We start from the raw sequence: 24,297 nt of genomic DNA, 5'->3' as shown, positions 1-24,297 counted from the left end.
TATTACAGTTTCAACCAGATTGCAATCTGCTACAGTAAACACAGAGTGCTACACACTAGGTATTCTACATACAAAATACTACATATGGACATGTAGAAACCCGACAGATGTATATTAATACGACAGAAAAGTCATCCACGTAAACGCTTAAATCAGGTGAGAAAATGCAGTGATGGGTGAGAGAGGAGGGGGAATGGATGAAGCTTATGTGAGGAGAGAGGGAGGGAGGAGAGTGACGGTGATGGGGGGGGAGTGTTGTTGATTGCTTCTAATATTTCAAGAGAGGTCCCGCAGACAGATCTCCATACGAGACCACAGAGTGCTCTGCTGTCTGTGCGCCTGCTGCTGGAACCCAGGAGGGTGGGAGGGCTTTCTACAACTCATCACAGATTGAAAGTTCCTATTCTCTCTTTTCTTTTTTCTGCTTTTATCCTCATCTCCTCATCGTTCTATCTGGGTCCAAGTCTAACTTGTGACAAGAGATCTGCACAAAATATGGTCGTCATCAATTTGCGGCACACCGAAGAACCTCGGCATTGGAGTTAAGTAATCCAAAGCAGCAAATTGTTGGAGCTTTCACTTGCCGTTTTTTCAAAGGTCAGTGTTTTATTTCCTGGAGTTTTTTGTTTTTTTTGTGTGTGTGTGTGATAATTTAAATAATTTTCTGGCGTGTGATTTCAGAAATTGCTATGTGTGGCAGATTTTCAGCAATTTCATGTCAAAGATGTTCAAAATTACGTGACACGATCCATATAAAAGTAAATTATTAAAACATTTTTAATGCAATATAGTTTTAATTGTTTTTATTTTATTTTTTTGGAGAATTTTTTTTTTAAACAACAGACAAAAAAAGAAAAGCTCAAAATTAGCTATGGGCCTAATTTTTTTACTTTTATTCTCCAAAAAAATCCTTTTAACACACTAAATTACGAGTCAAATCTTGCATGCAACATGTTGGGCTTAGACCAGTTGCGTTCATGCTGGTTCAAATCTGTGTTCAAAATGGCGATCAGCAAGTGTGAAATGAAATGTGCACGCAGTGATGACCTTCTACAGATGGTCCTTCATCCCCTCTTGTTGCTCTCCTCAGTCTGAATCCCTTCACCCTTTGTTGCTTTCCTGCGCTCTCTGCTTGCTCGCTCTATATTTCATGAAACTTCAAAGCTGGAAAAAATGAATGCAATAACCCATATGCATGAAGAATTGTTTTGATGTTGTGTACATCTGGCAGCTTTACATGCTGGAGAGTACATGATATGGAAACAATCAACTTCGACTGGCAATTTTTTTATAAAGATACTAAATATGTTTTTTTGTTGTTTTTTTGTACTCTGGGAATTTTTGGTTTATTTTTTATGATATTGTTGCAATGACATCTTGCATCTCCAGAGAGGCTTTGTGTGTATGTGTGTATGTGTATGTATTTCTCACAAAGGGAATAATTAAGTGCTCTTCTTATGTTTTCTATGTCATTCTACGATCAAGACTCGTGAGCCTCACCTACCTTCCTTTTCTCAACTGCTGGCGTCTCGCACCCAAAGTCTGCGCACTCCTTCAAGCTGACACAGACAGTCCCTGCTTGAGTGATGTCCTCAGTTGTAGCCCCTGAAAAATCCACCCCTAACACCATGGGTCCCAAAGAGGTCAGTACAGCTGAGAGTGGATTAAAGACACGCAGCTCAGTTTGATTAAGACATCCTCACAGAATCTTTCTGTGGTGCAAGCCTTTTGATAGGTGCATTTTTTTATATATATGTTTATTCATTTTCTGAAAGTAAAAATGTTTGATTTTCCTTTTTTTTCTAATCCTTGAAAACGCACGTAACTTGCCACATAGTACAGAGGACACGAAAAGCATTTGGCTGGTACATGATGCGAAGGTGAGAGGCACCATCTGTCATGCGTGGGAAACCCGAGAACGAGGTTGAAGCTAAAAGATCATTAAATCATATATCTGAGTGTGTACATGTAAATGATCTGTCTGTGCCTGGGCTCTGGCAGATCCAGACAGTCACTTTCCGAGCAAATCAGAAGGGAAAGATGTGCGGTATGGTTGTTTTTCCAAATTCCATCTGAAACATCCGTCTGATGCTACCTTGTATGTGATCAATCAGGTGGAGCTGATCCTTGTAAAGGAGCAGAACGGGGTGCAGTTCACCTCGACCACCTTAGTGGCTCCGGCTCCGACTCAGACTCAGACTAACCTCAGTGGGGAGGAGGAGAGGGAGACCTGGGGGAAGAAAATCGACTTCCTCCTGTCCGTGATTGGATTTGCCGTGGACCTTGCAAATGTCTGGAGGTTCCCTTATCTCTGCTACAAGAATGGAGGAGGTGAGATGGGTGCAAATAGTAGACTGAGAGAGGTACCAGATAATTACTGTGATTCCTTAGAAAGAGAGTGCAAATAGGTGCAAAGAAGTGCAGGTGAGGGTAGAATTTATTCACATGCTGTTATTTTACTGTATGTTTTATCTTGCACTATATATACTCGTGCATGTGGAGACTATTTGCACATACATGCAGCATGTGTGTTTCAGATCCTTGTGTGTGATGGTTGCTGTTTGTGTGTGTGTGTGTGTGTGTGTGTATTTTTCCCAACCCTTTGCAGAGATCAAAATAGGGGAAAAACCACCACAGCTGCTCTGCATAGATTAGCCCTAACAATCAGTGTCACTAATTACTGCTGTTTAACATAGAGCTCTCATTATGTTTAAGAGCTTTAAATGATACCGTGGCTAGGAATAAGATGACACTGCAGCCATGGTCAAGGCTGACAGAAAGTATGGCTCAAAATTCAACCTACATTTGATTTGACTTCCTTTTAGATGATTTCTTCACATTTTTTTTTCTCCCACCAAATGTTGATCATTTTTATAGCTTCACTAAGGCTGCACCATATACCACCACAGACATTATGTTGTGTTATTGTTTCTCAACCTTACATCAAGCCAGATTTTAAAAAAAAAAGAAAAACAGAGTCAGTCAGTTTAACAGAGGCAGTTTGGCACAAAGCAGTGTTTCATCTCTGTGAGGTCTCCCCATAAAACCTGAGGCAACACTTTACAATAAGAAATCATATAAGTTTTAACTGAAAGGTTATTTGATTTCAACAATATAGGATGTGTTATTAAATCCTGTTGTCCACCATTAACGCATAATAATATCAATATAAACTAATGTGATTTTTTTTCAGACTCGAGGGGTCATCATTTAAAGACTTTTGATGCACACTTTGCTGTAAACAAAATGACTTGCAAGCAGTTTGGCTGATTTGTTTGTCTACTAAAACTGTGTCCATGTTCGTTATGTAAGTGTTTGAACTCAAGGACCAGGCTGATGGCAGCACACACACATTAAGCGTACACAGGGGGAAAAAAAAGCATTTTTTAAGTGATAATCTATTAAGTGTTAACTAATCACATAAATAATGACCTGATAATTTACTAAGGGTGAGAAAAAGGAATCCATGGCACATCTCTGCATTATTTAATGTGTGAAATCATCATGAGTCACGGATTAGCAAAGCGTACTGGTGTAAATGATTTTACAGTTGATATAAATGTTTTTGTGTGAGAAACCAATAAGAATCTTTCCACTTTTCTTCATCATTAAATCACAATTTTTTTTCACATTTGCATCTCTTTGCTCTAAACTAACCGCAGCCATGCTTTATGCAACATGAAACACCTAGCTTCAAATTGCATGTCAAGTAAATGTGTAATATATGTGTGTGTGTGTGGCGATGATAACGTTGCTGTGTTTGTGTGTGTGTGCAGGTGCGTTCCTGGTACCATATCTGTTCTTCATGGTGATAGCAGGGATGCCTCTTTTCTACATGGAACTGGCTCTGGGACAGTACAACAGAGAGGGCGCAGCAGGCGTCTGGAAGATCTGTCCCATATTTAAAGGTAGGAAATGCCAGCATATTCAGTATATATTCTTATTGACAGACAGAGTCATGAACAGGGTGGTCGTAGTTCAGGAGGCAGAGTGGTTGAATTTCAATTGGAAGGTTGCTGGTTTGATCCCTAACATCCCCAGTTTACAGGTCAAAGTGTCCTTGGGCAGGATTCTGAACCGACCATTGCTCCCCAATGTGTTCCTCACCTGTAAGTTGTTTTAGCTTAAAGTATCTGCTAGATCAGTGTAATGTAACATCCAGACACTTTCTTCACACTTAAAAGCATAAATCAAACGATGTAGTACACAAATCCGATATGAAAATTCCTGTCATAGACTTCTTTCTTTTTTCCATTATAAACAATACAACACTCTTTGGCAAAGGTAGAGGACTAAAATCCACACACTCTATTAAAGTCTGTCTATTAGAGAGTTTCAGAGTTTTTTTTTTCTTCTCCAGATTTAAATGGTCACACTGCATTGACATCAGTATAATAAACTCAGGATCAGCTTGACCCAGCTAGATTTGCCTGACTCGCCTCGACCAAATTCTGCCTCTAACAACAGTTAATAATGTTAATTTGTGAAATTAGGACAAAATCCAAACAATCTTCGTCATGCATGCTCTCACAGGAACGCTTGTATATGTACAATAAATCTGTTTCTATATGCCCCGCTAAGTATGGGCATGTCTTTTTGTGCACATGTCTGCCCACAAGCCTGCCTGTCCACATGCCAGTCTCTTTTGTCTGCTTGTCTACATGCTGTGCAGCGACAGGCATTATTTATCCCTCACAGAACATCAGTTTCTCTTGCCACTCAGATGGAAAGCAAATGAAAATTGGGCTTTTAGACTCTTGTTCTGATTGTCCAGTCGGGTAACGCTGGCTGACATTCTCCGGGAGTACTTTTCAACACATCGTTAAGCAAAGCGCCGCCCAGGAGAACACCAGCCAAACACACACTAACAGAGAAACAAACATTAAGACCAATTCAAGCAAAGTCACAGGACAATAATGATAGACTTTGTTTGTTTCAACTTTTAAGCTTTAACACGCTTTATGAGCTTTTAAATGTGTGCTTTCATCCATCTCTCTCTGCACAGTTTTTGGGGGCAATTTTCTATCAATGTTTAAAGAAAATTACAATAACCCACATTAAAAACTTCAAATATGTATCTGAATCGCAACCTTAGACACAATTAGCAACAGGAGACGATCTGTTGCTTCCTAGTGAGACCCCATAGCGCTGTCTCGTGTGAAACCATCTCCTTGCGGGTCTGAAGGTTGTCCACAGTGTGTACGAATTCCTCCATGTCTTCCTGTCTGTGTGTGGATCAGCCTCCTGTGTGCGAACATGTGTCGTCTGTCAGAGAACACACTGAGTACGTTGACGTTCTAATCACACGCTTCACTCTCTCTCTGCCTCTCAGCAGGGGGAGAACAGTAATTATTCAAACACACATACACATGCCCATATTGACAGTAATTATTCTGATCAACAAGCTGGTTTCCTCTCGGGATCAATTCATTTGAAGAAAAAGCCTGAGAGGCCGGGATGGAGAGATAGCATGGCCACATGCGGTGCTAATAAGAGACGTCGCTCCCTGGCCAAATATCACATCCACATTACAAAGATATCAATAAGGCACAGTTGTGGTCAGGCTTCTCAGCAAAGGTCAACAATTAAATTCAGCCTTAGAAGAGTGGACATGGTCTCAGATTTTTAGAAAGGGCAGATTTGCTGATAATTAAGGCATGAAGAGACAACATTTAGAAGTTCAGTTTTTGTTTCTGTGAGACCGCCGGCAGGTTTCACACTGAGGAAGAGGCTGTGCTTTGCGGTGTGTAAAATCTATAGTTGGAGGCTTCTCTTTCTGCTGACTAACAGCTGTTAGATTAGATTAGAAAAAATAAAAATGTGTACTATGTATAAAGATGTGGGAAGTTGATTAAAAAAAAAAGTGAACCCAATACTGACGTTCTTTCATGTGGAATACTGCTGACTACTGTTGAACTCGGGGTCCAAAAAAACCCTATGGTTCCAGTACATTCCCATTAACAAAGCTCAACTTCTCTCATAAAATCCTGAAACGCAGTTCAGGGTTTTACACAGTTTACTCTGTTTATGTGTGAGTTTAAGTGAGTTTATCTGCGCCGCACCAGGATGGTCCTTCACGTCTCTCTGCGGCTGACCGTGTGCAACCTAAATATGATAACAGAGCAGACTGAGTGCGATGCCTACAACAGAACAGAACAACATGGAACACCTGTTTTTGAGAAGAGACTTTGCAAAAGAATTGTTAGTATACGCATCTCTATAATCCACCATAGACTGTAGTACATACTGCGTGCGCGTCTGCAGAGTTCAAAGCAGTGTATAGATGCTGAAACTATGCAGCCACCTTAAGTAAGTCGATTTTAACATGTCATTATAGTGTACTTAAATTTACTGCTTCTGACCAGTGTGCTGGTGATCAGTTCTAAAACCATATCAAATTCAGTAAATATTTTTATCCTCAAAGACACTCATTTTTCTTCAGTTTGATTTCAAGTATCTTGTGTAAACATGGCCCATTTCACTACTGTAAAGTCTCTGTAAGGTTCTCCCCTCACCACAATAGAACTTTGGATGCCAGTCATAGTGAGTATGTGCTTATTGGTTACTTGTGTGACCAAAGCCTTCCATGTGGGATTACTCGATGTGTCCAGAGCTGTCTGCTTGTGTTAGGGCATGCGGTTGAGAGCATTGTCTTTGGACCTATGTACTGGGGAAGCATACAAGGAACTTTCTTGCTGTCTCCAAGTTTGGATTGTCCAAATTGATTCATAGGTCTGGCAATCACAAACAAAGGATCTTTGTCAGATGGGTAACCAACAAGCCAATGGTTACAATGAATGAAATCCAAAATGTATATCATTCCTAATTTGTTTTCCTTTAACAGGTGTAGGCTTCACAGTGATCCTCATTTCTCTTTATGTTGGGTTCTACTATAATGTCATCATCTCCTGGGCACTGTTCTACCTCTTCTCCTCATTCACCCGCGAGCTGCCCTGGGTCCACTGCAACAACACCTGGAACAGTGCCAACTGCTCAGACTGGGCTGACAACAGCTCAGTTGGGGACATTTACAAAGCCACACCAGCCCAGGAGTACTTTGAGTAAGTTTACCTGGTCTATTGCTCTAATTTAACAGGTCTTTGATGAAGTCTAATGTTGTTTGTAGGTGTATGTAGAATGGGGTTTGGTGCAGAATACTTATGCAGTTCTTTTTTAATCCAAATTTAGTGATTGCTCTGATTTCTGTCATTATCAAAAAATGATAATATCATCAAAGGCCAGTATCGCATATTTTTTTGGAGTTTGGCTGCACGTAGCAGATCTTGCCTCCCTTTCTATGAAGCTCAGCAGGTGTCTCCTGTTCCAGCAAGTGAGAGGTTGTTCTGTTGTGACAATTGAGGCATTTCATCCATGACAGCTGAAGTGACAGTGTGGTATTTGCCACCTGCAAATGATGTTACCACAGCAGCCGAACACTGTTATTCATATTTAGTCTCATCTGTTAGGCTCCCTCTGAAATCATTTGAATAAAGGCACCAATACCGCTCAGTCATTCTGCCTGTCAGTCTGTCCTTTAGATGATGCATGTAATAGAACTTTCTGGGATGCAATATGAGGAGTACACCTTCAAGTTGGTTACCTGCTATGTTATATCAGCTTGGATGATACACCTCACAGATGTACTCAGCAGCAGTTAGAAACAGACATTGGTTGTTTTCAACAATTTCATGATCAAGATCCAGGTTTATATCTTAGCTCATGTTGTTTGTAATGCATTATGGTCGTTGTTATTGTGCAATGTCTACATTAACTGAGCATAACGCGGCCCAATCCAAAACTTCATTTGTACTTTTCATGCAACTGCGATTAATTTGGTGTCAAAATATTTTTCTTCCTTTGTAAGTTATATGTAGAAATCCTTTCTGTAGTTGACCTTTGTCCTTTCTCATAATGGACCACTATTAAGCTCCCTAATGTTGTTAAAACAGCCGGTACCCTGTGGCATCAGTGCGAAAAATCCCTTTCACAGCACATGGTCAGATAATCAACTCTCAACACTGGTCAATTCTGGAGCTTTTGATTAACAGTAGGCCTGTGCAATTTCTTTAAGATCGACAATACAAGCACATTGCAGTATATAAGCAAAAAAAAAATGTCTTACTCGTAATAAAACATTTTCAACATCTTATTTGGAGGGGATTTGTAGATGTCTTAGTTTACCTCCTTTAAATATGATACCTTTTGTACTATGAGCAGCAACTGTAGCTTTGCTACTGGCCTGACAACATTTCATGAATTCAAATAAGCAAAGTGCAGACAATAAACTGTCCTCATCAGGTAAAGAAATATCAGGATTAGAGCTTTTGCTTTTGACGCCGGGACTCCCTGAACTGCTGTGTACTGAGTTCTTAGTAGATGAGAAAATGCACATAAGACAACTTGCTGTCAGTGGTGACTTAAGAGCGGCGACATTACATAACCGAATGTTCTCTCGCCTAGACGAGGGGTCCTTCATATTCAGGACAGTAATGGTATTGATGACCTGGGCCGTCCACGCTGGCAGCTGACTTCCTGTTTGGCTGTAGTGATTGTTTTGCTCTACTTCAGCCTCTGGAAAGGAGTCAAGACCTCTGGCAAGGTAGGACATGTAGCAGACATTGTTTCAACATGTTAAAAACCCACAAAACTTTAAGAATTTCTCCTCAACATAGACAAATTCATATAGTAGCTCATGTAAGCTGTGTAGTCCTCTGGTTCTGGATTTTGATTAGCATTTGAATAAATGTGTGTGTGTGTGTATGCCTCCTTTTTTTCCGCTCTATGAATGTTGGAGTATTCTTTATGCGCATACGACTGTGTGTGTGAAATTTGTGTGACTCTTTCAGGTTGTGTGGATCACAGCCACCATGCCCTATGTGGTCTTGACTGTGCTGCTGCTCCGTGGAGTCACTTTGCCCGGAGCCATTGATGGCATTAAGGCATACCTCTCTGTGGACTTCCTGAAACTATGTGATGCCAAGGTGAGTGTGAACTGAGGAGAGGGGGGATAAAAAGGAGGCGAGACTGGTGGGGGGAGAAGAGGAACAAAACAGTGGTGGCTTAAAGCTGCTTGAATGCTTTGACGTTTTAAGTGAAAGTCTTTTTTTGTTTCTTTATCTGTTATCTAATTTGCAAAGAAAAGTGAAAAAAGTAGGGATCCTATTTTTTTCTCTTAAAAAAGAGGATTCTTTTGCAACATATTTGGTTGACCTGTGAATATTGCACAATGCAAAGCAATGGAAAGAAAGTATATAATTCAACATTACAGCCCTTTGAAATGGTTAACAAAGACAGCTATATTTGCAGACCTAGCAGGCACGACGTGCAGAATGTATCAAAGGAATCATTGAATGAATAGATCTCAGGAAATGCATCAGAAACCCAAACTATTGCATGTATTTCTATAAATTGTAAATATCTGTGAAACTATATATATATAAGATATATTAAAAATTTGTGAAAATCAACTATCATCAGCAAAAATGAAAACAAATCCTGTTTTATTATAAATTGCAGTTTTAATTCTTATTCAAACTTTGGCAAACATTTGTCAAAGTGTGATTGTTGGCTCTGAAGAAATGTGTGGGTCTAGAACAAGAAGGAAAGAAAAGAAAATAAACTATTGACTTAATACTACTCCTCAATATTGTTGAATATTTTCCGTAAGTAAAGAACATGGCCTCTACAACCCTACCTTTATCCAACGACGCCTTAACCTTTTCTACAACATTATACATAACAATTCTTGTAGAATGGTAGTTCTGTATTATGATTATTAAAATCAAATTGCATTGGATGAAGTTGAAAAGTCAAGTGACATTTTTTTTTCAAATGCATATATATATTGCAATTAGCTAATAGTTAAAGGACAAAAGAGAGTTGCCAATATAGGGAACCTCCCTTGACTCAATGAAATGGGGCAAAAGAAAGAAGAGAGGAAACAGTTACAATAAAACTAAATACAGAAATAATCGAGAGAAAGGGACAAAAAACTTTTTCTTGGGAAACAAACCACACATTCGGCATAAATACTGTAAGCAGCAGACTCTTTTGGCAAATTTGCCCTTTTTTTAATTTTCACCTGTGATGTTAAATGGTAAGATAACTTCAGAAATATTCCTGTGAATTTCCACAACTGGGAAATGAGTTAAACACTGCATTGATTTTAGGTGTTTAAAGAAGCATTAACTGAAGGCCTTAAATAAAATTAGAAAATTGTGTGTAGTGTTATCCTCATCTGTGAAACTTGCAATCACAACGTGCAATATTTTATTTAGCTTAATAGTGGGTGTTTAGACGCTCAATAAGCAAATATGCAGGACTGAGTGATTCAGTTATGGAGAATGATGAAGACAGCAAGATGGAAAGACACTGAGAGATGCATGGGAGCAATTGGAGAATTAGATTAGATAGATGCATGGAGCTGTAATTTGCAAAATTACTCCCCATATTCACAAGCGTCTTTCATCTACTGCTGTTGAATGAGTTTCCTGCAATTATCTCTAATAATGGCTTTTTTCCTCTCCTGTGCCTTTTGTTTGCCGCTTCACACAAGTGTGCTTGTTCTGTCGCTCCCCAGGTCTGGATTGAGGCAGCGACACAGATCTGTTTCTCACTGGGAGTGGGGTTTGGTGTGCTAATTGCCTTTTCCAGCTACAACAAATTCAGCAACAACTGTTACAGGTAAATGCACACACTGAGAGGCAGGTGGGGATTCACAGAGACAGAAAGAGGAGGGGAATTTTCTTGCAAAGCAGACATGCACGCAACATAAGCAGGTGAATTACAATGACCTTTGAAGCTTTTCGAAGCCCCCTATGTTTTTAACCCCACGCTGTGCAACAGACAGCCGTAACACCAGTCAGAACTGTTGCTCTCTTTGAAAATCATCAGCATCGCCAAAGGTGGCTTTTATCTCCTCTTTTGCTTTTTAAATTTTTCTGATAACTGACACGTGACACAATCCACCTCGAGGATTCCTCCTTGCACTAACCTTTTGTAGAACATGGCATGAGAAGGATGAAATCACTTGTTTTGCATGCTTTTAGGAAGTTGTCTCTAGTTCATTTTCTCAACTTACTTGTGTCAACCTCTGTCACATAATAGAATAACCCAACAGAATAATCTATTAAAAGAATCAAAGCTCTCTATTATTATACTTCTATTATGCTTCTCAGACTCAGACAGGTGAGTCACCAGGAAAAAGGCCTTGACCCAACTCTGACATAATCATCACTGTATCAGTCATACTAAATTTACACCATTGAGTTTTCTTTACATTCTTATTATGGACTCTTGCTTTTCCGTTGTATTTTTTCCAGAGATGCCATCATAACCAGCTCCATCAACTCTTTAACCAGTTTCTTCTCTGGCTTTGTGGTCTTCTCCTTCCTTGGGTACATGTCCCATAAGCACAATGTGGCTCTGGACAAAGTTGCCAGAGATGGTATGTTATCATATGGAGCTCATACAAGCTGTTTCTACAATCAGAACATTAAGTTTTCTTCAATACAATGATTGAAGTCACACCCGCTGCCATTTCCTGTTGTACTTTACGCACTTGTTTGTCAGATTAACTTTCTTTTTTTTTATTCTCCTCACTTGTTAGTAATTCAACACCAATTCCAGAATAGAACATAGAAAACATGTCAATTGTTGAAAGTTAGACTTAATGGCATTTTTTTCATGAAAAATATTGCGTTAATCGTTGATGGCAGCAACACAAAGTTGAGAGGGAGCAACAAAAGGCTTCAAAAGTCAGCGGCGATGAAAAGAAACACCTGGGGGAACATGTTGCAACTAATTAGGTTAACTGGCAACAGAGTAGCAACAATACTGGATATAAAAAGAGCACCTTAAAGAGACAGAGTCTCTCAGAAGTAAAGATGGGCAGAGGTTCAGCAATCAGAAAACAACTGTGTCTAAAAATTCTGGAGCAGAATTATGATAATTGGAATATTTTTAAATCATTATCAAAGGAAATGGCTAAAAAAATAAACGCCCTTGACTTGCAGACCCTCAGCAGCACTTCATTAAAAACAGGCAAGATTCTGTCATGAACCGGAAACACTGTTGTCAGAACTAATTTAATATGGACCGTGGCAAAGTGGAAAATTGTTCTATGGTCAGATTATTCAAGGTGGTGAAAGACCACCTGGCTTATTATCACAACTCTGTTCAAAAGTCCTTCATCTTTGATGATATGGGGTTGCATTGGTGCCTTTGGAACTGGCAACTTTTATATTTTGAAAGGCACTATTGGTGCTGAAAGGTAAATACAGATTTCAGAGCAACACATGCTCCCAACCAGATACTTCGTTTACAGGCAAGGTCTTGAACATTTCAGCAAGACAGTGCTAAACTGTAATCTGCCTCCATTACAACAGTATGCCCCAATAGGAGATGAGTCCAGGTGCTGGACCGATCCGTCTGCAGTCGAGACTTTTCACCATTTGAAAACATTTTGCGCATCAAGAAATGCAAAATAAGACAAAGATAACCAAGAGCTGTTCAGTAGTTAAAATCCTGTATCAGACAAGAATGGGACAACATTCCTCAGACCAGCCCTCTACAGACTGTTGTTAAAAGAAGAGTCATTTTCCTTCACTGTGGCATGCCCTGGCCCAAAGGTGTGTTGCTGCTATCAAACTCAAGACAGGCTTATATTTTTCATGAAATAGTAGTTCTCCCTTTCAACATTAGATATTGTTTTCGATGTTCTACTATAAATAATACTGGTTTATGAGATTCACAAGTCATCACACTCTTTTTTCATTTACAGCTGTTTTGAGGAATAATCACATCTTTTTTTTTTTCTATCTCCAAGCACCATGCTATTTGTCATGCCAGTGTTTACTTTTTTTACTCTTGAAATTTGTGCTTTTTAGGTGCCGGATTGGTGTTTGTCATTTATCCAGAAGCCATTGCAACATTACCCGGGTCTTCGGTATGGGCAGTTATTTTTTTCATCATGCTGCTGACACTGGGCATAGACAGTGCTGTGAGTATGCACTAACCAACGTTCACACCTCTTAGAAAGCATTTGCCTTTTCCTTAACTGTGACGTGCTCTGGTTCAGATTGACTGTGATGTTATATCTCTGATATTTGTGGGTATTTTAATGACTTGGCAGCTCAATACTCTCTAACTTTGTGTCTCCTTCTGCTTTTTTTTTTGGGGGGGGGGGTTCCTGTTGAAGATGGGTGGAATGGAGTCAGTGATCACAGGGTTAATTGATGAATTCAAATTCCTTCACAAGCACAGAGAGCTGTTCACCCTTTTCATTGTTGTTGCCACATTTCTCATATCCCTCTTCTGTGTCACAAGTGTAAGTAAGTTTCATACTGGGCGATCTGTTTCTTGGTATACTGATTTTGTTTGTTTGATGTGGGATATTCAACTGTAATTCTGACAAATCTTTTGTTAAAACTCTTAATAGGTAACAGACAACAAATATCTCAATATTTACAATTAATTCCTATTGTTAATATTACCATAACATGCATGATCAAACCTACAATGATATGCTATTTTCTTTCACTTGCAGGGGGGGATGTATGTGTTTACTCTGCTGGACCATTTCGCAGCAGGAACATCGATTCTTTTTGGAGTGCTTATTGAGGCCATCGGCATCGCGTGGTTCTATGGTGAGAAAAGTGGACTGGAGAAAAAAGAAGGGAAAACACTTGATTCATTGTTTCATGGCCAGCAAAGCTGATTCTTTATTAAGGTGCTGATGAGATATCTGTTGCTCTAGCTGTTCTGTGCCTCAATACAACATAGTTCTATTAAATGTAGGAATACTGCCTTAGAGGATCTATTTCTACTAATCGTTTTGGCATCTTCAGTCTTTGCCCCAAACCTCTGTACATCTGGTGTTAGGATACCATTGATGTGATGCTCACAAGGTCAACAAATTGACTGAATTCCGACCACTGTCAGTGTTAACTCTGGGCTCTCTCAGCAGTGGTGAGGCAACAAATAAAGAAAAGTAGAACTGCGGGACAGGCAGCTACAATTTGTCATGGGCAGGACTCAGCTGTCTTAATAGCTGGATTGTGATAGCTGTGAGTGGAGTTGGCCTACAGTTTCTCCCAGATGACCAGATTCTCATGTTTCATTTTAAGTAGTTTTGGTATCAACATTTTGAGCAAAACAGATCTCAAGGAATCTTTAGTTTATCTGGGAATGAGATGTTCTGTGGCTTTATGACATCTTCATAAACAAATTTTTTTTTCACTGTACTTTTCCAGTATTCTACAGGTACAATGTGTAAGAAATTCCCCAACTGCAGATGTGTACCTCTTTATGTCTCTGTATGCATTTCTTATCAAAGGGACATTCCGTTTATATAAAGGACTTAATGTGTCTTACTTGCAGTAGACGGCAGTCAGAGCACTCTCATTTTGGAGATTCAGGGAGGAATTCAGCCGATGAGCTTATTTCATTTTCTTTTTGCAAAGATTTAAAAGTTGGTAAGCGTTTGCGCTTTTTCAAGCTTTTCACTCACTTTTTCTGTCTCATAGATGGTATTTTGGGATTACTCCTGAGAGCCTAAAGATGAGCAGAGTCAAACCTGACGGGCAGCAGGAAATACTGGGTATTCACCGTGCATGTAATCATGCACAGCAGCATGGACATTCTTTAGCTGAGAATGTTGTGACAAATTTAACAAATGCGCTTTTTAAAAGTGATGAGTTATAAAATTCACCACTATGTCACCACTATTATATATTTTTTTGGTTTTAGTTGTTTTAGATGGTGAAAATCCACTCATCTGGCTTTATTTGTGAGTCACTGTTAGTTTAACTCGGCTGCCAGTATTCCTCTTAGAATATCCAAGCTAAGTGCTTTCTGACTGTGGTCTACTGCAGGTAAGACTCTGACCACTCAGAAATACTTCTCTCAACCTCAGATAATGATAATAATCTAAAGAATAAAAATTGAGCCTAATTCTGCCCCTGATGTTGTTTTAAGTGGCCTCATGCTCTGAATGGAATCTGTCATCCACCTGCAGACCAGCTGCTTTGTGGCGGATTTTCACTCACTGCATAACCATCTAAAACCAGAGACTGCAGTTTGACCCCCTTTTTAAAACACTTGCAGGCACAAAGCTTTACGAAAAACAATCTAAAGGTCTAGAAGAACAATTGACCTGAACTTCCATATTAAGTTTTTTTGTCTCATGTCTAAAAAGAGGTGAATAAAGGACCAAATACTAAAAAGGCCCGAGGCAAAAGGGTCAGCATATTGCCCCACTTTGGTGTGTCCTGACCTTGGCAGCCCAGATAAATCAAGCCTAAGGCCTCCGTGCGCCTTTGTGGGCCTATTTCCACCTCCCATCGTCATAACTGCTGACAGGAACCCTCGACCCCTGGCTGCTTTGGTCTTTCGTTCTGCTGTCCACTGCTTGAGAACATTTGGTTGTGCTGAATATCTGCTCGTCAGTCTGGATATATTCCCCTGCATTGAGAGATGCCTCCCAGGCAGGAAGGCGCCAAATAAAACAAAAATAAATGTTAGCAAGAGAGAGGGAAAATCCTTCCGAGATGAAGATGGTGTAGCAGCTTATTACAGTTGACTTTGTAGAAAGATTTGATGAACTAATTTGTCCAGTATGATTAAACCGTACTTTTTGATCTTACTAGTTTTACTGATACAGGTATCATACCTGCAATGGGAACCATGCATAAGTAGCACACACAAAACCACCCACTGCTTTGATATAGAATACCTCTCTCTGTATTGGACTGTGGCAGAGAGTGAGATTATACTCCAAATATCCTCTGCATGTGACCTTCTAAAATTAATTTTACCCTCGTCATTGGGGTATTACTGAGTATTTCTGTGTTTTAGGAGTGGATCGTTTCAGTGATGATATTGAGGAGATGATTGGCCAGCGACCAGGCAGGTACTGGAGGCTCTGCTGGAAGTTTGTCAGCCCCTGCTTCCTCCTGGTGAGTCTTAATAACTCTATTCATGGCATGATGAAAGATAAAAGCATACACATGGTTGATTTAAACTATATCTTGAACATAGTGGAGCAACACAATTATAAAATCTGTCTACCTATATACAGTACCTATCTATATTAATTAAATACATATACTATGTCAGCTCAGACTCACCTGAAAACTTGTAATAGGTCAATTTTTCCACGTAGCCATGATGAGAATCCTGAAGTTTTAAAGGCTACATCATATGCCCTTTTATGCCAATTAAAAAAAAAAAAAACAATTTCACACAATTTTTTGAGTTCTTATTGAGATGTGTGAACATGTTTTGGTCAAAATACGGTTAGTTGAAACTCATCTGTCTGCTAAGAGAGTTTGAAAGTATGGAGACTTTGTAAGTGCTCAACCAGAAAGCTTAAAAAAATGTAATGTTGTAACAATAGTAAGTTCATTTTTCAAAAAGTTATAGCAATAACTCCTTAAAAGTAGGTGTATGACGTCTTCATTGGCCTGATCTAAAGCTTAGGCTCTGAGAGTTGGAACTGGTCCCGCTTTGTGGCTCACTTTCTTCAGTCCACTGTTGAACTGGACCAAGTTGTTAAAAAAGTCTGATGAAAAATGGTTTACAGCTCATCCGCAGACTTTAGTTAACTCTGCTGGAACATTACCCTCAAATATAGTGTTATAATTGGCTTTGTTCATAGACATTATGTATTCATATTCTGTATTTTCCTAAATAACCTATGTTCCTAGCTGGTACTTTTCCACTCTGCTCATACTGCACAATCGATGACCTTAAAATGGTCCAAGACCTTAGAATGACATAAACAACTGGGTCAGACAAAACATCTCTATAGGAGTAGATAGTTCTGGTACATTAGATCTACGCTTAAAACAGCACTCACATTGTTTATCACATCCAAAGAACACAACAAGGACTGCGGCTGGCCTGATCATGCCACTAAAAACTGGCCAATTATACTCTGACAAGTGTGAGTACAACCTCTGTGAGATAAAGCTGAATATAAATATGAAATTTTTCCGGATATCGGGGCTCGGCCTGACGGATTTCCTGCGGGAGCTCTGGCACTCCGAGTCCTGCGCAGCAATATACTTTACATGTGACCACTAATAAATACTTTATTTAATGAACAATTTCTCCAGCTTGTTCTTGGGCTTCCAATGAAAGAATCGGGCTAACAGTAGTTTATCCACTGTGTTCTAATATATCTGAGGCTGCTGGTAGATGTATGATGCATGCTCCTCAATACAGCTGACAACAGAACATTTCCATGCAAAACTGACTCCAACGGTCAAGCAGGGTGGATGTGAGTGAACGGGACTCTGAGGTCAAAGCTTTGCAGATAAGGTGGAGTGAACTTGACAAGTGACGTAATTTTGAAATGAAAATCAGAATGGTCTCTGTAAACAAGGAAGTTTTAAACAAAGGAGTTGTGGTTTGGGGGAATTTTACACTTGCTGATGACTTCAAACATGCAAATACATGCTTCCAAGAACAAAAAATTTTTCCATAATATGTCCTCTTTAAATCTGAATTGTAAAACTGCGTATCCGTCAGTTGGGCTGAAGAGGGAATTAGAAAAGCAAGAAATTTTAAATGAGAGGGCAACAACTGGACAGTGAAAGATTCTCTGCTTACTGGATGTTGAACATGTGTTATCCTGCATTTATTAACACTGTGGAACATGTAGCAGGATGTAAGGAATGGACATGAGAACACAAATAACGAGACATTGATCGTGAACTTAATTGTGTAGGGAGAAGCAGAAAGGCATGGAGAGTGAACTTAATCACAGAGCAAGTTGTACAGATACACTGAATATCAATGTAATGATGTATTAAGATGTAAGCTGTGTATTTGTGGGGAATTAAATAAGAAAAATACGGTATCTTGAAAGTTTCAGAGCCTTTATGGTTGAAATGCTGTGTTTTTTATGTTATTTCTTTTAACTTGTCAACACTAAGGCTCACTTGTGTCCTCAAGGACAACTTCTTCAATTTGCTTTCAAGAGAATATTCTTTGTAGTGACATTTTTCCAAGATTTTGTATTCATTGCATTTTCTCCCATAGTTTATGGTTGTTGTGAGCTTTGCCACGTTCAACCCTCCAAATTATGGCTCCTACATGTTTCCCGCTTGGGCTAACATGTTAGGGTGGTGCCTGGCCATGTCTTCAATGGCCATGGTGCCCCTTTATGCCATCTACAAACTCTGCACACTGCCTGGAAAGTTTTGTGATGTAAGTCTGAACTATATCTTCTTAGATGAACTTAGCTAACATGTAAATGTCGATATTTGACATCTGCCTTGTGGTGTATGTTCTGATCAAGGAGGGACTAATTATTCTTTTTGAACAGAGACTGGCTTATGCCATCACTCCCGAAACAGAACATCATCTGGTGGACAACGGGGAGGTTCGGCAGTTCACTGTGAGTGTAACCTTGATTCTACATCTTTACACCTTTATAAGTTTCACTTTAGCATAAAAGTTGTATTCCACTGCTTTATTTCCTTTTCCAATGAGATTACTGGCATGATTCTAGCAGTTGTGATTTCATGGGCACGTTGCATTTTTTTTGTCTCGCAGCTGCAACACTGGTTGGTGGTCTGAGACCTACAGAGAGTGAGATAGAAAGAGCGAAAGAGAGAGAAAGAATGACAGAATGGACGCGAGGTGGATGAATGCGAGCACAACAAAGGTCTAAAGAGCTAAGAAGAAGAGAGCCATTTAAATGATTCACAATGACAGAGGTGGTGGGAGTAGTTTAAAAGTGCCAAAAAAAAAGAAAAATTCCATACAAATGTTAGTGTTTTTTTTCAACAATGGATGTGTGAATCTGTGCATTGGCCCTCTCCGCTGTTAGTCCACAAGCTGGTGAATGGGATTCAGTCAAACAGTTCACATAGTGTTCCACCATACCATGCTCATATAAGCCTGCTGGATATCGGTGTGAGAAATGTTCCTTAGACTTTTTTTTTCTTCTTTTGAGCATTGTGCTTACAGAACAATGAGAAGTGAAAGCAACCGGTGAGAGAATACAGACAGATATAATGCACATTGTGTCACGTACATAATGGCGCAAGAAATAGGAAAAGAAAGATGGGGAAAACTGAAGAACAACACAATAAAACTTGTGCTGATGTTGAGGTGCTACACAGTTGCTTTTTTCTTAATAAAGTTCAAACTGTAGGTAGATTTATTTACGAATTGATTTATTTGATATTCTGGATCTGTATCAAGCCGACAGGAATGAGGATGAAATTAAATTGATACCAAAAGTTTTACTGAATCCCACTCCATATCAGGTCAGTTTACTTATTTCTTTCTTTAAAGACTGTTACAATGTTATTGCACTGTCAAAGCTCCTGCAAAGCAACCTACAAATGTTTGTTTACATCGAGATGACTTACAAGTTTTGTCCTCTTTAGTAGCCAACAGAATATAACATAATTTTGCTGACTGAGTTGGTCTTTCACAAATCCACAGAACCGACTAAGAATAAATCCCATTTTATGCCATTTTTCAGCTGTTTATTTGATGAAGGGAATTAACGTGTACTGTGCAGAGTTGTTAGGGGTAGTTTATTTTAACACCATCAGCCATGTTTAAAATGATAAGCACAGAGATAACTGTATACCCAAAATATGATCAAATCCAAAATTTCATTAATAACAAATGTTACTGTGTCAGACTAGCTTTCAAATAAGAAAACTACAGAGCCCCCAAAAAGTTACCTGAACAGGTTTTTTCTGAGCAACATATCCATACAATGTAATTCAACCCCAGGTCCAATCAAAGTTGGGATGCTGTGTAAAATGCAAAAACACAATGTAAGAATTTACACATCTCATAAAACAATAGTTTATTCACAGTAGAACATTGTAAAATAATAATAAATAAAAAATGCCTCACATTCAACATTTCATATGTACTCTGATCTATTGAGAATGGAATATTGATTTAGGAGATTTACAAATCAGTGCATTCTGTTTCTAATTCCATGTTATATAGTGTCCCCTCTTTTTACAGGGCTGTTTGTATTTTTCTGTTAAATTCCAAGGTCTTTAATATTGTCTTACAGTTTTGTTTGCAATATGATGGGACTCAATAGACTCCCACTGGTTATGACACAACAAGGGTCAGTGCACCTCAGCTGTTGCTGTTCACTCTTTTAAGTTTATGGTTTTGCTGGCTGAGATATATCGACGCTGCGGTTTTCTTGAACTTCTGTTGTGTTTGTCACTGAAGGTTCATATGACACTACAGCTGTTGGGCATATCGCACTATAGACTGTACTTAGCAGCCAGTTTGTACAATCACTACATCCAGCCTCAATTTCACATGTCACCGTCATGCAGAGCAGCTGCAGCTGTGCTCACAACCAGCAGGTGGGTTTTCTTGCAGACTGACGCTTTATAACCAATAACAAGCACTTAATGCAGTTTGTAAAGTGTAACATAATCTCTCCTTTCCGTGGCCCTGTCTCACCACTAAATGTGTCATAGGTATGTTTGTCCACATGTTCAAAACAGCTGTCACAGGCAATGGTGGGAGCCCCAAATCAATGAACAGTTGGTAACAACTTACTCTATCCATACTGATTCTAACCCTAAACACCTATGCCCTAACCATTTAGGAACGAAAATGTAGAAGAAAAGTAAAAGGACCATGGAACACATTGAGATGGATAGTTTTCGAACTACAGTCGGCTGACTATTCCATTTTGTTGTATCATGTGACAGAATAAACAGTGCTTTAGAACAGTTAGTCACTGCAGTTATCACCGCTTGTTTATTTGTGGGACAGCCATTTTGGATTTTGAAGCTGGAGCTTGTAAAGTTCATCTGACTTTAGGGGGCATTCCGGTAGATTTTTCCTTTTTGGAAACTGTTGCCACAGTCAAACATCTGCATTGTCACACACTGAAAAGTATGCAAGCCTGGAAAAAAAGTAGATTTTCCTATCCCTGTCATCTTGCAACTTTCCTGAGAATACAACCCTCTCAGAGGCACGGAAAAGTAGTCCTCGAAATAATTCTTCAACTTTTGGGGGCTCTGTGCAGAACACCATCAGCCCCATGCTGATTTGATCTACCAAAGAACACAGACATCCAGATATCCCTTCCTCAAATTAAGATGTTTTACCAAGAGTCCTTCTTTCTTATATTCAGTAGACCACCAGTTGCAACAAAGCAGTGGCACAAGATTTTTATTTCTCTCCCCTGTTTCAGGGTTTGATTTGAAAGCTATGACTGTCATGTTTCCTCCAGAAAGCATAAAGCTTTAATTTCACAGTTTACACAATCCTACTCTGTATATCAAGACTGTTTAAAAAGCTGCTTTTTATCAATCTGCAAATGAATAGTGTGTAATGTAAAAAAAAAGAAGTAATCCGAATTATATATCTGTGTAAGTAAATGTAATGTATAGGGACTTGTATTGTATTGTACTGTAAGATATTAAATTACAAGACCAACAAGCATTATATATACATATATATTAGCCTTAAGGATACTGATGAGAAATTTTTTTTTTTCACTCTTTTTGTTTAATCAGAAACCCTCCCCTAACTGGTCAGCAATGACCTGTTGTCTCCCCTTATAGTACATGTAACACGCTGAAGGGTTAATTCTGTCCCAAGTTGTATGCCTGTGCTGCTGTACTGTGCCTTGTGGTGTTTCTGACTGTATGATTTTGTTTTGTACCGTCAAATAAAGTATAATTAATAAAATTGTTACACTTAAAAACTACCGCTGTGTTTTCTCTTTCTCAAATGAAATTCTCATTTTCTATACCTTCGTTTCCAAGGCCACAGTGCTTTCGTAAATAGTTAGACTGACGTATGTATGAAGGTGCACTCTTTTCATTTTGATTAGGAGCACAGCACTTTTCATATCCTCGGAATTTCTGATGAAATGCTGATTAATAAACCCATTTATTCAGTTAAATGGCATATGGTCAACTAGATCACCAACCCTCCACACATATATTCTATATATACAAGGGATGTCTTCCACCTAAACAGAGGGGTCACAAGGGCAGCGTAAATATGATGACTATTGGAAATAAATGAGCCTTTCAAAGATTGGTCGTCATGACCTAGAATCAACCGCGTTCATTACAGTAACAAGAGCACCAAACACACCTTCTCAGTGTCAATCTGCGCAGATAAATGACCCAATACCCACAGCAGATAGTGTTTTAGGATCATTATTGTCTAAAATACTGACTAGACATCTGTTCTGGATGGTGGGTGGTCTGACCATTCCTCTTTACTTAAGTGTTTTTTTAAGGGTTGAAGCACAAATGTAACCAAAAGGGAACCAGTGAATTTTATTTAAGGCAGACCAATGTAGCCTCCCGCTGCGCATGTAGGTATAGTGTCCTTACTTTACTGTTAGCACTGGTGTGCAAAAAGACAGAAATAATTGTGAAAAAGTATATGTGTCATCTTTGTCATTTTGTCCTATTTCACCCCTGACCAAGCGTAAATTTGTGGCCACATTTGTGTCTTTGAAACCATGTTTACTCTACAACAGGCTGCAGCTGGAAAAGAAGGTACTATTAATACAGCACATATATGTATGCTTATTTTTACATTTTAATGGTGTTCTTTAATCAAATATTCAACACGTCACTGCTCTGTTACCTTTACATCTCCACTCTATAATTACCCCTCTTATAGTGTTCACTATAGCTCTCACAGAATAGGAATAGAAAATGACACATTTATAGTTTCCATCATAAAAAACAATCATATATCATTCTAAGAGCAGAAAACTGAATGAATACTTCCTGTAAACCTTTTGATTTCACTGATATGTATTTCTTTATGACATAAAGGGGACTGCTTAATACATCTCAGTTTGCATGTCTGTTGGTGTGACCTTGCATCAATTTGTTGACAGTAGCAACACACAATGACAAGCGTTTGCAGTGTGGATTTTCCAAATGTTGTCAGGCTTGGGCCAATTGCGAGGCAATTTTGGCCATCCCAGGATACGGTTTTAAAAGGTGCCATTATCACATCCAATAAACAACAGCAATTATGTATAATTTCATGTCTTGCCACTGATGTTGACACTGAAAAGATATACACAAGGAGAGATTGAAAGAAAATGGAATTTTACTGTTTCGAGGTGCCGTCTGTGATTTTATCTTTGTCTTGACATTGTGTCAAAGAAGATTAACACAATCGACAAGGAGCCAGCGGTTTTACTGGAACCTCTCCAGCCGTCGATACTGAATATTAATGAAATAATACGTGTGTGATATGATATTGAGGTTTATTCACCTACAGCAAAATGTAGATATGCGTGTATATTTACAACAGTTTGGAATTTCCACAACATGCATCCAGACACCTCCGATGAGTCACACTGTACAGGTCTGTATGTGGTCTCACATTTAGAAAGTTATGGTAAATGTAGCAGTTCGGATGCACCACCACTGTAATAGTCAGGATGACTTCGCAGCTGTTAGTTAGGCAAGAAGGATTGGATGGATTTACAGCAAACAACTTTAAAAAACAAAACAAAACAAAAAACTACTTTCTCAAAACTGTGTGGAATGATGTTTGGTTTACACTGCCCTCTGCTGGCAAAACTAATGCATAACACATCACTCCATGTACAGCATCAAGTTAAATCATCATACGGTCAACTGACATGTTCATCGCGTTTATGCAATTTTTGCGGATTAATTTTTATCAGCCACCTCCTCCACAATCTCTTTTTTTTTGCCATTTCAGCTATTATCATTAAAAAGGATGAAGACGACAGAGAGAATTATGCAATCATGATCACATTTTATTTCAAATCACTGCAATCACACGATTAATTGTTCATTTTGACAGCAGTACTCCACACCACACAGTGCTCACCTCATGTTTATCTGTGCCAGAGGAGCACATATTAATTACATAATACAGGGAGGAGGTCCTCTAATAAAGTGCGCAACAATACGCGTGCACTGTGAGGAAATCCAACTGACTTCCTGATAAAGAATATTTGCACACCTTAAATATCACATAAAACAGGCAACTACTGTAAAACTTTGTCCCACATTTAGAAATCTGATTCATGCAGGTTTAAAGGCCCAAGGGTGCCCTCTCCTGGTACATAAATGGCAACTTATACGGTTACGTGGAATTGCTATATATTTTATCCATCCATCCATTTTCCCTTAATCTAATTCTGAGTCGCGGCTGGAGCGTATCCGAGCTGTTACTGAGCGACAGGCGGGGTACACCCTGGGCAGGTTATTTGTACAAACTATTCATACAGATAACCCACCACACACAACAGCCATAGAATGCTCTGCT

The 24,297-nt window shown here is 39.1% G+C and overlaps 1 protein-coding gene across 2 annotated transcripts; it reads left to right on the top strand.

Annotated features, from left to right (window-relative positions):
• Positions 1-1,002: 1,002 nt before the first annotated feature.
• slc6a3 (solute carrier family 6 member 3) lies at positions 1,003-19,343 on the top strand. 2 transcript variants are annotated; one of them, XM_072393318.1, is made up of 16 exons: positions 1,003-1,030; positions 1,585-1,643; positions 2,115-2,331; positions 3,777-3,908; positions 6,845-7,061; positions 8,461-8,599; positions 8,847-8,981; positions 10,580-10,683; positions 11,322-11,446; positions 12,888-13,000; positions 13,199-13,327; positions 13,547-13,646; positions 15,856-15,956; positions 18,046-18,213; positions 18,332-18,403; positions 18,562-19,343. In XM_072393318.1, the coding sequence occupies exons 1-16, from the start codon at positions 1,003-1,005 to the stop codon at positions 18,583-18,585; spliced, it is 1,863 nt and encodes a 620-aa protein (XP_072249419.1). In that variant the 3' UTR covers positions 18,586-19,343. The 2 variants fall into 2 exon arrangements, with proteins under 2 accessions (XP_072249419.1, XP_072249420.1); XM_072393319.1 differs by lacking the exon at positions 1,003-1,030 and having other exon boundaries at positions 1,522-1,643.
• Positions 19,344-24,297: the final 4,954 nt, after the last annotated feature.

The sequence above is a fragment of the Leuresthes tenuis genome, unplaced genomic scaffold, assembly GCF_036924035.1.
Source record: "Leuresthes tenuis unplaced genomic scaffold, fLeuTen1.0.hap1 SCAF_10, whole genome shotgun sequence".
Classification (NCBI taxonomy): Eukaryota; Metazoa; Chordata; class Actinopteri; order Atheriniformes; family Atherinopsidae; genus Leuresthes; species Leuresthes tenuis.
Note: the sequence above shows the minus strand (reverse complement) of the source record. Positions and strands in the feature narration are given on the sequence as shown.

What these genes read in the sequence shown, in the direction of transcription:
- slc6a3 (XM_072393318.1), top strand. Translation starts at nt 1,003, where the DNA reads ATGGCGATCAGCAAGTGTGAAATGAAAT. An exon ending in CAGCAAGTGTGAAATGAAAT is followed by an intron (nt 1,031 to 1,584) that starts GTGCACGCAGTG and finishes TCCCTGCTTGAG; the next exon opens with TGATGTCCTCAGTTGTAGCC. An exon ending in GAGTCAAGACCTCTGGCAAG is followed by an intron (nt 8,600 to 8,846) that starts GTAGGACATGTA and finishes TGACTCTTTCAG; the next exon opens with GTTGTGTGGATCACAGCCAC.